Source organism: Sebastes fasciatus, chromosome 12 (assembly GCF_043250625.1).
Source record: "Sebastes fasciatus isolate fSebFas1 chromosome 12, fSebFas1.pri, whole genome shotgun sequence".
Lineage (NCBI taxonomy): Eukaryota > Metazoa > Chordata > Actinopteri > Perciformes > Sebastidae > Sebastes > Sebastes fasciatus.
In genome coordinates this window covers 26,024,531-26,041,227 of record NC_133806.1, presented here as the reverse complement: position 1 = coordinate 26,041,227, position 16,697 = coordinate 26,024,531, and the positions used below count along the sequence as shown (strand labels likewise).

Sequence of the window (16,697 nt, the reverse complement as noted above, 5' to 3'; positions counted from 1 at the left end):
ACAGTATTATACATCACAGGGAGCGTGAAACTACACACTGTGGACTGTGAGATGCTGGGATACTGGTTGAAGTTGAAACCCAGCCAACATGGTTATGTGGGCCCGACATGGGTTATTGTGGGGGTACCCAAGTGGGTATGGGCCCAAAATGGGCATCTTATCTGGGGCCCACTTGGATCAACTAAGTTGGTCCCACATGGGCTCCCCATGTGGGCTACCTGTGTTGGTCCTAGTTGGGTCACTACTGGGAAATAAGTGCATGGGGCCAACATGGAAACTGTGGACAAACCCATTTACAACCCTTATTTCAGCCCATGGAGTCCCCATGTAGTTCCCACATAGATCTTAAAGCTGGGACCAATATGGGTCTTGGGTATGTTGGGACCAACATAACACCCAATGTAATCCTGCATGGAATCCATGTGGGCAATTGACATTGGGTCATTTTGGAACCCGCAGACAATCCCATATAGGGCCCATTTTTCAGCCCATTTACTGCCCACATGGGCCCCACATACAAATGTTTGCTGGGAATATGCATCTTTTTTTCATTAAAAAATAGAGATAAAATGAGGCCGACACAGGCTTTTTTTAACTGAGTCCAAAAATTTAAATTCATTTTTAAATCCTTGTCAAATAGGCAAACTCTGTCTGCTAATGAAGGTCATGTGGTACGATTGAGAGCTCCAGGACAGCTGCTAAATGGACCTTGTGGTGTAATACCAGCTGCTCTGATGTCAGCGGTCATACCTGCATGGTCTCTGTGTCCTCCTTGGCGTAGTGGGACTCGGTGGTGGTGGCGTAGGGGAAGGCGTCCTCGGTGATCATGGTGACCTCGGTGGGTTCAGAGCCGTAGGGGTCGTAGTCTTCCTCCTCTGGCCTCTGATCCTCGTCGTAGCTGTGAGTCGGCTCAGGTGGATACTCTGATGTCACAGAGGGGACGATGAGACAACATTATGCTGACTGTGTTCACACCAAGAGCCAAGGGAAGTTTTGCTTTACTCGCGTGAGTTGGACCGCCGGTATCATTTGTGTTCATTCGTGCTAGAGGAGCTTTGTTTATAGTTTGTCATGTGTGCTTTAAGTTTGGACAAAAACACGCTGCTGGTCACATATAATCAGGTAAGAATAAACAGTAAGAATAAACAGTAAGGGTCACGCTGTGCTCACCTGGTTGAGGAGAGGCTAAGCTGTCGTAGCGGTCGACCACGGAGCCTTCATGGGTGTGTTCCTCACCTGGACAGACACACACACACACACACATATATGTTAACTACAGCACATGACACCTCATTCTATGGGGCAGATTGTCATGTGGATGGCTCGTTGGTCTAGGGGTATGATTCTCGCTTCGGGTGCGAGAGGTCCCGGGTTCAAATCCCGGACGAGCCCTTGTTACTTCTGAGACTATAATATGGAAATTAAAAACTTTACCAGGAGAAGGTCTACTAAAAGTAAAACAATGCAACATCCAACTGATTGTCAATCTTCATAAATGATTCCGGTATTAAACTGAATACACAATGCAAGAAAAATTTGTATATTGTGATATTTTTTAAACATATTTTTTAGACCAAAGAATTCATTAAATGTTCATCCCCAACTCAAACATAATTTAATCATCTGTCTTTAATACATCTGTTTCCTATAAATATAAAACAGCGAACCCTGTGGGCGTTAAGTCAACGAAAGTCAGCGTCCTGTTGCTCGCACTCGTGTTCGCTCTACATAGACATGAACGAGGATCGCTCAAAACAGTGAGGCGACACACGTCAGCTAAAACCACAATATCACTCTATATTTCAGCTGCTTGGCAGTAATGTAATTAGCTGACCAGATGAAGGTCTCTCCATGAATCAATGCTGATCCTAGTGTTGGCTTTTCCTGCTTCAGCCTCGCAACCGCGTTCAGAAGGAACAGAGAAGACACCGTTGCCCCGGTCGGAGACGATAACGTTACTCCCTCCGGAGCCCCTTCTGCAGTGTGTAGAGTGCGCGCATGCACTTGAGAGGTGGAGCGCGAGAGCGAGTGAGAACGAGTGCGGTGTTTGAGTGAAGGCAAGCAGGCAGGCAGCGTAGCAGAGTACAGCAACGACTCCGGCCCTGGAGACCAAAGCTACGGTCTCCCCTGTGTCTTCTGACCACGGTCGGGAGGCTGAAGCAGGATTAGTTGACACTGTTTTGCAAGACGGGCTTACTAGATAGAAATTTGCGGTTTTGGTGCTTCCGTGTAGTTTTTGTTGGAACAGTGTAGCCACACGCGAGCGCGCATGGGACACCGACACGCAATGATTTATACGTGTAAGAAGTTACAAACAGTCCCTTTAATGAATAATAATAATAATAATAATAATAATAATGTTCCATGATGACAGCATCGTCGTGTGGCGGCTCTGACCTGAGTGGTATCCAGAATATTCCTCCTGGCAGAGAGACGAGACGACACACAGCATGAACACAAGCAGCCCTGAGAGGAGAGACGCCTGCAGGGAAAAACACACACATTCATTTTATACCATCTAAAACACTTAATACGGTCTGTATGAAAACCAGAACAGACCACATCAGTCTTAACAAACATCATATGTGTGATTCATGGCGCAAATTCAAACGGGATCAAAAAATCGTTGACTACCGTTCATATTTTTTCCGAAATAAGGTCCCATGGGGTCCACCGGAAGGGGCGGGACTTTGCCTTTCTATAACATTAGTTTAGGAGCAACGGAGGTCAGGTGGCGGCTGGCGGTACCACGGTTTTGCACTCTGCAGCTCAAGGTGTTTCACAAGCGTGTCGGAGAACTACGGAGGCCTTCAGGTAACGTAAAAACGTGAAAGGATCTCTCTAGAGCCAGAGTTTGGTTTGTCCGTTCTGGGCTACTGTAGAAACATGGAGGAGCAACATGGTGGACTCCGTGAAGAGGACCCGCCTATGTAGATATGAAGGGCTCATTCTAAGCTAACAAAAACACAATGATTCTTAGTTGCAGGTGATTAATGACACAGTTATGAATATTATATTACATTTCTGCTAATAGGTCTCCCGGAATAATACACAATGTTCCTTTAAGGTCTCATAAAACAAAAGTGCAAATGTCAAAAAGCTTGCAATGCATTGATAATACTTTCAATTATTTGAAGGCAACAACATTTTGATGAATCAGTACAAAACATGTGGACATTTCTCATAAACTGACACAAAAAAGCAGCAACAGGTGGGATAAAGTACCTTCACTGCTGATTGCTGTGTCAGGAAAGATCAGAAAAGGGTTTAAATTGAAGTGTCATTCATAAAGGGTGGCCCTGAGCTGTGAGATGAGACTCTGCTGGTGTTTGGGTGAGAATGAAACCGAATGAGAGGTTTCTTTGTCAGGAAGAAAACCGCGAGTTGTTCTCAGACTCATCTGACATTCCTTCAGCTTCACTGTGAGCCTGAACACCAACCGAGGAGAAACCTCAACACTCGACCGCCCTGCAGAAGCTGCACAGAGGACTTTGATAAGAAGTCAATAAACTGAAGGAGATCAAATTTAACACAACCACAATTTCCTTGTAAGATTTCTGAAATCTCAGTTTGAGAAATTTAATTCTGGAAAACTAATGGAGTAAAATTCTGAAAGCTGAAATATCTAAACTCTCAAAGCTTCAAATGAACTGTTCATGATTCTGTCTCTTTGCTTTTCACCAGGGCTGTCTAAGTTATTATTATTTATCTAATACATTAATGCAACTTGTGATTTTTAGGTTGTAGTGGGCTCAGTTTTTAAAGCTAGAGTGAAGATACTGGTATCATATAAAATTAGGAAAACCTAATGAATCCATCGGTACCAACCATGTCATACTACCTTGTCATGAAGGAGGTTAAATAACGCTCCAAACTTACGCTAAAGTTTTGCGAGGAAAAACTGTCATGTCCATTTTCAAAAGGGTCCCTTGACCTCTGACCTCCAGATATGTGAATGAAAATTGGTTCTATGGGTACCCACGAGTCTCCCCTATACAGACATGCCCACTTTATGATAATACATTTTTTTCATGCAATATAAATGTGCTATTTTCTCCTATTCTAAAATGGTTTATCTGAATATTTCTGCTTACTGGGGTCCCTAAACAGTCTTGAATTACATAAATTGGGTATCACTGTAAAGCTGAGACTCTTGTGGATCCAATGAGCCCAACTGTATTCATGTGTGATGATGTTAGTCCCCATGGTAGCCATTTCATTGTAGTGAGACCATTTTTTGTAAACGTGACCTCAATGTATAAAATGACCTGTGGTGACCTCTAGGATAATCACAGCCTCATGAAACTTTACAGTCACAAACTAGAGACCTAGAGCATTCAGAAGATGGATGGCTTTCCTAGCTAGATTGACAATAAGGGGGTTTCTGAGCAGTTTACACAACAGAAGTGCTCGCCATCCAATCGCCAAAAAATACAATTCTTGCAGAAATCTCCAAATGTCAAAAGTTTTTGATCCCAAATCACAGCATGGCTTTTTCTATGGTGTTCCTCAAGGTCTTGGTGTCTCAATTTGGTATTTTGGGGGGATTATTGATCATTTTTATCAATTCTCCAGTGGTAAAAAATTTAGCACCAAATCTGTGGAACGAATGGTATCAACCCAAAAATCGCTGCAACAACTTATGATGTACAATAGAGCATGGGGATGACCATCATATACTTCTATCATAACGTTCTAAACCCTTATACACTTTCACTATTCATTTTGATTAATTCATTTGTGTTTATTTCTGATTAACAACTTGACACACAGTGCTGAGCTGCATCTCAAATTAATCTTCAGGTTTCCAGCTTTCATATGATGTACACCACTTCTATGTGACATCTCCTGTTGACCTGCTATCTCCCCCTAAAGACCCCCTGAAATCCCCTAAAAAAGACTAAAACGTGTCTATTTTGGGACTCAGAGGGTTAATGAGTTGTTCGGTCTATAAAACTTCTGAGCTTGATGCCAAAGAAACCAACTAAATTCATTCAAACTAAACTCATATATTTATTTTATTTTAAAAATAATATTTAAAGCTGGTATTTTGACACTTGTAAGAGCCTGTTGACGCCCTGGGAATCACTTTCACCCTTTAATTTCATATTCATATGTGCAATAATGTGAACCCAACCACTCATTCAGTCTATTTTTATATCTACTGTTTAGTTACTTACTATATCTTTATTGTTTACTTGCTTATTTATTAGATCTTTTGTTTTAGTCCCCCTTTGCTGCCTACAAATGTCCCCGCTGTGGGACTAATAAAGGATTATCTTATTTTATCTTAACGTCCATCTACTGTTTGATCCATTAAAACAGCTAAACCTGGAAAGTTTCTCTGATCTACAACATGTCACATTAATATTTACTGTCCAATAACTGTAACCAACCCATGCTGCAACTCTCTCCAAAAGTCAACAGTTGTTGACAACTGATATTTTTACACATTTTTCTCTCCATCACCTTCACAAAAAATAATTTAAATGTAATGCACATCAGGAGACCAGACCTGCAGAGACCTTGTCCAATCCCCTCTTACCTTGTCACTGGAGGCTCCCATGGTGCTGCAGAGTCCCGTCAGACCAGACCAGATCCTGCACAGGACGCTTTCAGGATTCAGACGAGGGTAAAAACGACCTGATTTAGCTTTCCCTGAGCAGCTCTCCTCACAGCATTATCACCCCGCTGGTTCCCCCTGTCCTCCCTCTGTCTGTCTCCTCTCTGCCTGTCCAGGATCCCTCAGGTTCCCAGGCACCGACGGGATCCTCGTCCTCCGTCTCTGCGTCTCAACAGGGTGAGAAATACCTGAACCAGAGTCCAGCATCAGCAGAAAAGACACAGAGAAAGAGAGATGGATGGATTTGTGCAGAAATGTCATGCAAGCAAAGTCTTAACTTTAAGCAGACGTTATTAATTTCACATGTAGATCATTTTAATATCTGAAATCTCCACCAAAAGCACAACTTTCCACCAAATTTCACTAAAAGCCATTAAAAGGTTTATGACATATTCTACTTCCAACAAAACATAAAACATAACCTCTATGCCAAAAAAACAACTTGCAATGTGACAATACTTTCCACTTTACAAGAGGCTGCAAATACTTAATTTATAAGCAGCTCAAAATGGATCCTACAGATTAGTTCCTGCAGCTCGGGTCAATTACCATACTGAACAATATCTTGTCACATTAACCTTCATCAAATTAAAACCACAAATCTTTGGCAACATCGTGATACAAAACCTTTTTTTTAAGAAAAATCTAGGGCTGTCAATCGATTAAAATATTTCATCGCACATTTTTTATCTGTTCAAAATGTACCTTAAAGGGAGATTTGTCAAGTATTTAATACTCTTATCAACATGGGAGTGGGCAAATGTGCTGCTTTATGCAAATGTATATATATATTTATTATTGGAAATCAATTAACAACACAAAACAATGACAAATATTGTCCAGAAACCCTCACAGGTACTGCATTTAGCATAAAAACATATGCTCAAATCATAACATGGCAAACTGAAGCCCAACAGGCAACAACAGCTGTCAGTGTGTCAGTGTGCTGACTTGACTATGACTTGCCCCAAACTGCATGTGATTATCATAAAGTGGGCATGTCTGTAAAGGGGAGACTCGTGGGTACCCAGAGAACCCATTTTCATTCACATATCTGGAGGTCAGAGGTCAAGGGACCCCTTTGGAAATGGCCATGACAGTTTTTCCTCGCCAAAATGTAGCGTAAGTTTGGAGCGTTATTTAACCTCCTTCAGCTTTAAAACTGAGCCCGCTACAACCTCCGAAAGATTGATGCGTTAATGCTTTAAAGAAAATAGTGGCGTTAAAACAAATTTGCGTTAACGTGTTATCGCGTTAACTTTGACAGCACTAGAAAAATCTAAAACATTTTAAACAGCACTTTGAAAATAGACTGAATAAATTAATCTGAAAAATAGAAAGCACAAAAAATGTATTATGAGAATCAATTTTAATTATTTAGACTGAACTTCACACTGATGTGAACTAGAGCTGCAACGATTAGTTGATCAACAGAAAATTAATCAGGAGCTTTTTTAATAACACATAAGTCATTTTCAAAGCAAAAATGCTAAAACATATGATGGCTTCGACTCATCAAATGTGAAAATCGGCAGATTTAACATGTCTTAATATTATTATAAAAAGAATATATTTCAGTTTTGGATTCCCGATCGGACAAAACAACACATATAATGATGTCATCTTCAGCTCTATTTCATTGTCTTTTGATGTTTTTTTTATACCAAACAACTAATCGGGAAAATAAACAATCGATTATGAAAATAATCGTGAGTTGCAGCACTAATCTGAACTGAGAGGAATGTTGGTTTGAGTTTATTCTGACGCATCAACTGAACAAACTGAGTTTATAAACTGTAGACCCGAGAATAAATTAAACCTTCAGCACACCGTCAAGGATAGTATCACGTTTCCAGTTGTAGTTTTAAAATGACGACCTGCACATTTTAAGCCACTTGTTTTTCTCAACTGGATTTTAGAATCAAACATTTTGTGTAATTTTCTGGAAAACTTAAAATTAAAAGACTTCTCAGGACAGTAGAAACTCTGTGTAAACACTTGGAGACACATATCCAAACTAAGCCAGAAACAAGAGTGACCTTTGACCCCGTGGTGAAACAGTGCCAGCTATGACACTCCGGTCCAACATTCCTCGAGGTCTGTAGTTGAAAACCACTCCCAGCCAATCAGACTGTGTCTGTGTCTGTCTGCCAATCAGTTCAAGATTGGCAGACATGTAATTACACTGAAATTTAGCATTAAACAAAATATGATATGAATGAAATATTTTATATCTTAAAGTGTCGTTTGTGGAGCACAAAAATCTCAACAGGTTGTTGGTTCCCAAAACTTTATTCCCATTTATTTCTTTCCCTCGTTTATGAACTTAAAATGTTAAAGACACCCGACATCTTTTAACCAGTAGAGGTCACAATGACCTTTGACCTCATGTGATCTGACTCCTGTTGCTGCTGATCCCGCACTCATCACTTCTCCTTCTCCCTTTCCTCTTTCTTCTTCTTTTTCTTCTTCTTTCGTTCGTGGTGGTGGTCATCCGGGGAGCGGGAATCCCTGCGAACATCCATAAAGCAAACAAAAGACTGTTTAACCAATAAAGTTTCGACCAATGACAGTTGCCGTCGGATTTTTTCAACAGCTGCTTTGTAAGAAGACAAACAAATGAGTTCACTTATGCCAAGCATCCAGTAATATGGCTGCAGGATTATAGGCAAAATGCTAATCATGATTATTGTGATCAATATTGAGATCATCGTGATCATGATTAATAAATAGATTAATTGTGCAGCCATATCCAGTAATGAAGCAAAAATAACTATATATTATTATATTTGTCCTTTCTCACCGCTCTCTCTTCTTCTTCTTCTTCTTGCTCTCTCTGTCTTGGCTTCGTTCCCGACTGCGATGGCGTCTGTTGTGGGAGTGGCGAGACTCGGACGACGCCGACCGTCTTTCATCCGGCCGACGCCTGACAGACAAATCAGTCGTTAGCTCTTCGACTTCTCTTTCAGGATTTCTTCACATTCAAAAACATTAGTTTCCTTAATAAACAACATTACAGGAAACTGATCATGAGGAGGTGACAGCGTTCGTCGTACCTGTGGGAGGAGAGTTCAGATCTCGTCGACTCCGCCTCGTCCTCTTCCTCTCTCCACTCTCTGGTGAGCTCCTCTGAGTGGACGTTGATCACCTCTCTGATCACCTGCAGGGCGATCACAGTCATAATCGATTAGTTTCTGAACCTTTATTTAAACAGACTGAGGACCAACGCTCTGGGGTCAGCTCTCTCTTGTCTGTCAATAGGTAATATACTGATTCATAAAGTTTTGTATAAATAAATAAATTGTGTTAGATAGATAATAAATGGTTGACTCTCTATAATAGGCCTACATGCACAGTATAGAATAATGTTTTCTCTATGTATGAATATACAATTGAACTTTCCATTAAAGAAAAGTTGGAAAAATGTTTGTATGTGGTCAATTATCGTTCTCTAGAAAGAAAGAGTATCGGCCAAGAATATTGCAATCACTATACAGAAGGGATTATGGGTAAAGAAGCAGCCAAACTTTCCCCTGTTGCTCGCTCGTACCTCTGTGTAGGACTTCTTGGTGATGTGAACGTTCTTGGCTCGGTAAGACTGACGCCGCCTCTTGTAGTCCCTCATCTCAGCCATCAGCTCAAGGTGAGTCTTTGGTTCGTTCTGTTCTTCATCTGCATACAAACAAACACTCGTTACACCGGAGGATCATGCTGAGGGAGAAAACAAACTTCCCCTTCTTTATTTACCAACATAAAAGCAAAACTCATCTTTGAAAAACCTATTTCAATAGAAATATTAGTGCTAATAACAGTTAACGGCAGATTTTATTAGCTAAATTGCTCCTCTGTTTTCCATGTACAGGTGATCTGACCCAGTATTTTATCATTGTGATGTTCGGGAGGCTCTGGGAGGTGTTACTGTGAGTCTTACTCTTCTGGAGTTTGGACACCAGATCTATGTAGAGATCGTCGTTGCTGGAGGAAGCGGCGTCCTTCTGTTGCCCGAAGACGTTGATCACATGATCGTACACAGCCAACCGGTCGGCCACAGTGAGGTCACACACCGCACGCTTGTGGTTCTGAGGCACGTCCACGGGCTGACCGGAGTACTGACCTGATGGAGGACCGGAGAGGTTTTACACACTAAATCACACCGACACACTGTTCATTCACAAACACTAATTACACATCTTGATGGGCTCGACAGAACTTCAGGTCCAGCTGTTACGGATTGTTTTTAATTTAAGAGGGAATTTGTACTCCTTACACTGCAAGGCAGCTCTCAAATTCACACAGAATTGTATTCTGACATATTTTGAAAAAAAAAATAAAATAAAAAAAAAACTCTACTTACTCTGACCTAACCATAACCTTCTTTTTAGTTGCTGTAATATGCATTAAATATTAAGGGTTTCTGAGATCATTTTCTAACTGCTGAGCTTTTTATCTCTTGTATATCTCCACCGTTGTGATCAATATGGATCCAATGAGTGAAATCAGTTTTAACTGGAATTATTTCAGCAGTGGACTTCACAGAAAGAGGAAGGGACGTTAATATTTTGTACATTCAGTGCAAATATTTGTTTAAAAAACAGAAATTAAGTTTTCTTTTGTCCACATTAATGTTAACTAACATGATGTCTGAATGTATGAAGAAGACTTTCCCCAACACGTAAAGGGAAAAGAGTGTGTGTGTCTAGTGTGTGCGTATATGTGTGTGTGTGTGTGTGTGTGTGTCTGTCCCAGCCCAGCCCTGTGGTTTGAAAGGATATCATCTTAAAGGATACTACAGCTCCTCTCTAATACTCACCCTGTCACTGCAAACAGAACACACAACACACAGATTACACACACGTTGGAAGAAAAATCACGTTGGCAGAAATATGAGAAGCTTCTTATTTACTGGGATTAATATTTGGGAAGGATGGTGATGAGTTAATGAGGTTAGCAGATAATCCTCCAGTGACATCTAGTGGTTTGTCATTGCATCCTGAGTGTAAGACTAAACGTTCCTGGATTGGGAAATCTAACTGAAGCCGTCTCGTCTCTGGTCAGGATGTTAGACATTCAGAGGAAACAGTTTTGCAGTGAAATGTTGCTCCCACCTTGCCAGAAGACTCCCTCCATCCTCATCAGTGGTGCAGCAGATCTCGCCTGCAGGATCACCTGGTGCTGGGTGGATTTGTCTGCATGAAGGAAATGACATGACGTCAACTAAAATATGTACGAAAGTGTGTTTTGTAATGGAAAATTACATTCTATGTAATGATGTCTCTTTATGCAACAGTGGAAAGTTACTGTCTGTGTGCTCTTCGTCTCATGTAGTGGGAAAGTACTGAGTGTTGACTTTTACTGGGACACTGTCTGAGTAAAACAACTCCTTATCTGTGCAAAACAATTCCTTTTCTCACAGTTCCTGTTGTAGATTTCTATATAGTCACATTGTAATAATCTCCTGCGGTGCACTCTTCTGCAGACTTTGCGTGACTCTGTATAACCAGTGCCTCTTCTTGCAAGAATAAAATACAACAAATTTCATCTGTTCAAGATCCTTATTTCAACGTTCATTAGGACTCATCTCGGAATGTTAATAGAATTTCCATTACAGTTTTCTGGCCAGTGTTGGTCAAACCAGAAACTTCTATCTTTAAATACACATGATTTCACATCACTTTTCCTCTTATCAGTAAATGATTCATCCTGTAGTAAAGATAGAAAACTTTACCAAAGAGAAATGTCTGCCAGGACACAGGAGCACAGTTGAGGTAGGTGTTGGTATTTTTCAAATTAAAAAAATTAAAAAATCTTTATAAATCAAAATAGCATTTAATACTGCCTTACAGTGCTTTAAGATTTTTCTTCCCTGTTCTTGAACCGAATCTTTAGAAAATGTAATTGCAAAACCATTTAACAAGGACAAGAAAAAAGTATATTTGTTTTTGAAGTTTTCTTATCTTCCTCTTTAAAACATGTTCATCAACAGCAAGACAATAACAAAAAGATGATTATCTTCCAGATTATCTTGACTTTTATTAGCTGATCCTGATTATATTGAGCAACAATATTTCGGAAGGACATTTTATTTAACACTTTACCCTGATCATCAATAATGACTCACCCATTATAAAGCTTTTGACACTGCTGTTCTCATAACACACAGAAGGGTCCAACATCTCCGCCTGCAAAAGATTGATGCAACTTTTTATTGCTCTCTTAATGATTAGGAGCATTACAGTGGCAGTGAATTTTACTATGAATTTCTGACGTGCTTTACTCCGCCATGTGTAGGTTACCTCCTCCTCAGCAGTGTAGCCCATCTTCCGGCGGCTGCAGGAGGCTTTGTGTTTCTCCATGCTCCTCACCGGGACTCTGTGGTTGGAGTCGTAGGGACACTGCTCCATCGCTTCCTGAGAAGACACCACAAACATCAGAGGACCATTAGCTGTGAATTGCAGATATATGATGAGGTGATCTTTTTTTTTTTTATTTACTTTTGGATGACACACACCTTGCACATTCTCACTCAGTGTTTCTGCACACACAATATATATATATGTTTGACCAGACAAGCATTGCCTGTATGTTGAGAATGTATGTGTGGTAGTCAACCTGTACAGGGTTTCATAATAACACACAGCTCCTGCAGACTTTTAAATCAATTAGTACTTTAAACTTCCATTTATTTTTTCACTGGACAGGAAGGAACTAAAGCTGTCAGACAAATGTAGTGGAGTAAAAAGTACAACACTTCCCTCTGAGATGTAGAGGAGAAGAAATAAAGATACCCAAGTAAAGTACAAGTACCTCACATTTGTACTTAAGTACTGTAGACTACTTGAGTAAATGTACTTAGTTACATTCCACCACTGTGGGCAGCCTATGCATGTTGAAAAACAGAAGTACTCAGATCATTTACTTCAGTAAAGTAATACCCCTCTGCAAAAATACTCACACACAGCGGCAGAGTGATATATCATCATATTTATATTATTGGAATATTATTACTGATGCATTAGGCAGTATTGTGATATCACAGCTGGGTGAGGTTGTGCTAATTTTAACTCTAATCTGCAAAGTAACGCTGTCAGATAAATGTAGTGCAGTAAAAAGTACAATATTTACCTCTGAGATGTAGGTAGTGGAATAGAAGTAGAAAGTAGCATGAAATGTGAATACTCAAGTGAAGCACAAGCACTTTGAATGTGTGCTGAAGCACAGTAGTTAACGTTAACTAACGTTAAACCAACGTGAGATAGTTAACGGTGTTACTGTACCTGGTTGGAGTCCATGTGGTCCAGCGACCAGCCCAGCGCCTCACATATATCGTTCAGCTGCTTTTTGCAGTTTTCTGTGAACTCTGTGAGCTCCTTCAGACGGTCCAGTCGGTCCTGAAGAGTCTCCGTTTCTATCGAGTCCGACATTTTGAGCTTTAAAGTCCAAATCAGATGAGAATTTGTCCTGAAATCATCAGGAAATCATCATTGGTGTTTTGTTTACGCTGCGCTTGCTGCAGCCATATTCTGCGCGACGTGATGACGTGTCCGGGGCGTTGGCGAGAGAACAGAAGCGATGCATGCTGGTAGTTGAAGTCCACAATTATATTATATTATATTATATTATATTATGTTATTTTATATTATGTTATGTTATGTTATGTTATGTTAAGTTATGTTATGTTATGCTATGTTATGTTATGTTATGTTATGTTATGTTATGTTATGTTATGTTATGTTATGTTATGTTATGTTATGTTGTATAATATTGTATTGTATTGTATTATATCATATTATATTATATTATATTATATTATATTATATTATATCATATCATATCATATCATGACATGTCATGTCATGTTATGTTATGTTATGTTATGTTATGTTATGTTATGTTATGTTGTATTATATTATATTGTGTCGTGTCGTGTCGTATTGTATCGTATAATATCATATATCATATGATATTGTGTTGTGTTGTGTCGTGTCTTGTCGTGTCGTGTCGTGTCGTATCGTATCATATTATATTATATTATATTATATTATATTACGTCATGTCATGTCATGTCATGTCATGTCATGTTGTATTGTATTGTATTGTATTGTATTATATTATATTATATTATATTATATTATATCGTTTTCTGAATTTCAGAAAATCAAAGACACACAGCAAAAGTAATAGGCTAAATATATAAAATACTAACAAATTTGACAAATATTAAATATCATACTATACTATTTTATTATATTTTCAGTTTTAAAAATAAAACAGTCATAACAACAAGTATCTTTTAATTGTTTTGTTTTCTGTGGTAACTCATTCATTATTATTAATGACAGTTGACAATGGCTTTTATTTAAAAAAAAAGATAAACAGAATGTCAAAGATGCACACAATAAAAGTGATAGGCTAAATATATAAAATACAAACAAATTTGACAAATACTAAATATTATATTATATTATATTATATTATATTATATTAATTAAAAAAAATAAAAACAGTCATAAGTATTTTTCTAATTGTTTTGTTTTCTGGTGTAATTATTATCAATGACAAAAAAAAAAAAAAAAAAAACGCATGACAAAGACACACCTGCAGAACAATAGTGAAAGGTTAAATATATAGAATAGATATAGCTTTGTTTACAGTGTATACGGTGAAATCAGGACACGATGACAGTAGTTTGGGGTTCATGTGGGGAACAGCTGGGCGTCTTGCAGCAGCTCAAGATCCAGCAGATCATTAGTGTAAATGTCCTCTGTTCTGAGGAGAGAAAACACAGCAACCATGTCTTTCAACCAAATGTATGATTATGTTACTGTGAATCACACTGCAACTCTGTGTCTGACAAAAATGTCAAATTCACATACTTACATTACTTCTAGAGTGTCTTCAACAGCGACCTCCTCCACCACCTCCACTCCAACCACCAGGTTCCTCCTCACTGCAGGAAGCAAACACAACAATGCTGTGATAGGAATTGGGTTCTCTGTAGTAATAACTACAGATTACCAATAGGTTATTTATATGATACATCTTTCAGTTTAGTAGATTAGAAGTGCAGGAAGTAATTGGAGGCCAGATATACTGAGTCAGGGCCGGCTGTAGCCCTTTTGGTGCCCTAGGCGGAATAAAGATCTTTATTTTCATAAATAACTGTATTTATTATAATATAAAGAAACAATTGGTCCCTGATAATGTTGGATTTTTGTTTATGTTTTAGTAGTTAAAAAAATGCAAAAGTGCAATTAAGATTGCACAAACATAACATCAATAAATAATATACAGCCCAAAAAGAGGCAAAAAAACCCCCCACTGGGCTTATTTGAAGCCTCCACATAAATAGTGTTAAAACTTCACAATGTTATAGAGAACACAAGATTAATATACAGAAATAAGATACTAAACACTAGTACTACTACTAATACTACATACTTGTGATGAAAAACAATTAGAACAAGATATATACCAATAAATATATAAAAAAAGACGATTTAAGACAAAAGCTTAAAAGTCAGTTTCATGTTAATCCCCTTTTCCCCTGAATAAACCCATACACTGAAAGAGTAAATAAAGTATTTTGTTAAAACCAGGAGAAAAACGTCATGTGAACACTCACCTCCGTAGTAAAGGTATGGAGCTCCAGGCCAGCAGGGACCCAGACCTTCTGGTTCCCTGTGCCCATAAACACACACACACCCCCGGGTCTCTGTCCCCGGACCCTCCCACCATCGACCATCAGTGAAACGCCGCGAGGTGTCTCCCTCATCAGCATCCATCACTGTTTCTGGCTGATGTGAGGAGGAAGGACCAGGACCTCGTCCAGCCAGGCCAGAGCTGCTGGGGATCCCTGAGAGGATGGGGAGGTCGGAGATTGACCACTGAGCTCCAGCAGCCTGACTGATGACGTCATCACAACCTGCAGATACAGGTCAGGTCATACCCAAAATAAATCAAGAATAGCTCCACCACTACCAGGTCTATATGCATGATCTTGGTCTCTATGGATAGGTAAGACCTCAGAGAATTCATCCCCAGTGTCAGTAACATTGAGACTGTTATTATGCCTGAGTAAACTGTGATGAACCAAAGGAAAAATGTACATTTTTGTCCTCGCCTAAAATGTTTTCTAGATTAGACAGTGGATAACACCATTATAGCAATGATGCCATGCACAGAGATGCCACTGAATTCATTAAGCAACTCCTTGACTACAAATGTGCCAGAGTAGATCTAAATAACACAAAGCACATAGATGCTACAAAGGTTTTAGTCAGGATAGGACCAGGCTGACTCTCCATTTGGCCACTTTGATACCCAAAGTGTGCCAAATGGGTTTTCTACCTCTATGTTGACATTATTGGGTTGGAGTCCTGTCTAGGGAAGCCGCCGTTATCTGTCCAGCTGTGTCTGTAGTGTGGACCATAGAGCCAGTCGCTGGGGCAACCAGGGTCAGAGATGGAACCGAGTAAGTCAAAACATGATAAGGGTAAAACACTGAGAACCAGGGAGGAAGGGCAGAGTTGGGAGGTCTTCATGCAGACAGCACCTCAATGGTGGAGACCTGACAATTCCTTGATCAAGCTTCAATAAACCTTCTGTGTAAGACATTAACAGCTCCGGGGCCTCTTCCTTCCTATTGAGTTAACTTGTGTATCAGAAATTCCACCACAGAGGTGATTTTGAAACATGATTGAAATTGAAACGTGTTCAATTTATCACTATCAAACAGGTCTGAAGTATTTAGGTTTAAAAGTTTTAGAATAAAAATAGTTCCAATAGCATCTACAAGTACAAATAATAGTAATCATTATGGACAAGATAAACCCCATGGATGGTTAAAGTAAGGGCTTATAGTGTCACATCACGGCTGAATCATATGTCTGATCCGTCTGTTTCCTGTAGACCTGCTGATGTGACCTGCTGTGTTTGGATCGAGAATGAAGCCACCAGTCAGCTGCACATACTGGCACCATAATACATCCATGACTGGCACACACACACACACACACACACACACACACACACATAGTGCTGAATGTGAGGATTTTCATGCACAAACAAAAACATG

General features: G+C 39.5%; 2 protein-coding genes and 1 non-coding gene across 3 annotated transcripts in view; 1 reads left to right on the top strand and 2 right to left on the bottom strand.

The window, feature by feature from the left end:
- Positions 1 to 5,783, bottom strand: part of LOC141779536 (uncharacterized) — a 29,665-nt gene extending 23,882 nt beyond the window's left edge. Inside the window, exons 1-4 of the mRNA XM_074654419.1 lie at positions 5,546 to 5,783; positions 2,398 to 2,482; positions 1,171 to 1,236; positions 751 to 923 (exon numbers count right to left, since the gene is read on the bottom strand). Of these exons, the coding sequence (XP_074510520.1) occupies positions 751 to 923; positions 1,171 to 1,236; positions 2,398 to 2,482; positions 5,546 to 5,566 (345 nt within the window). The 5' untranslated portion in view covers positions 5,567 to 5,783. The remainder of the gene's footprint in view (positions 1 to 750; positions 924 to 1,170; positions 1,237 to 2,397; positions 2,483 to 5,545) is intronic.
- Positions 1,321 to 1,392, top strand: trnap-cgg (transfer RNA proline (anticodon CGG)). Its single transcript has one exon. It is a non-coding gene; the product is annotated as a tRNA-Pro (tRNA).
- A 137-nt stretch (positions 5,784 to 5,920) lies between the features above and the next one.
- On the bottom strand, positions 5,921 to 13,163 carry snrnp48 (small nuclear ribonucleoprotein 48 (U11/U12)). The gene is made up of 9 exons (XM_074654420.1): positions 12,898 to 13,163; positions 11,917 to 12,030; positions 11,742 to 11,802; positions 10,729 to 10,809; positions 9,555 to 9,737; positions 9,174 to 9,295; positions 8,680 to 8,783; positions 8,427 to 8,549; positions 5,921 to 8,134 (listed from the first exon to the last, which is right to left on the bottom strand). The coding sequence occupies exons 1-9, from the start codon at positions 13,042 to 13,044 to the stop codon at positions 8,050 to 8,052; spliced, it is 1,020 nt and encodes a 339-aa protein (XP_074510521.1). The 5' UTR covers positions 13,045 to 13,163; the 3' UTR covers positions 5,921 to 8,049.
- Positions 13,164 to 16,697: the final 3,534 nt, after the last annotated feature.

Coding starts and splice junctions, on each gene's coding strand:
- snrnp48 (XM_074654420.1), bottom strand. CDS start 13,044: ATGTCGGACTCGATAGAAACGGAGACTCTTCAGGACCGACTGGACCGT. Junction 11,803..11,916: donor GCTACACTGCTGAGGAGGAG/GTAACCTACACA, acceptor AATCTTTTGCAG/GCGGAGATGTTGGACCCTTC. Junction 8,550..8,679: donor TCTGAACTCTCCTCCCACAG/GTACGACGAACG, acceptor TTTGTCTGTCAG/GCGTCGGCCGGATGAAAGAC.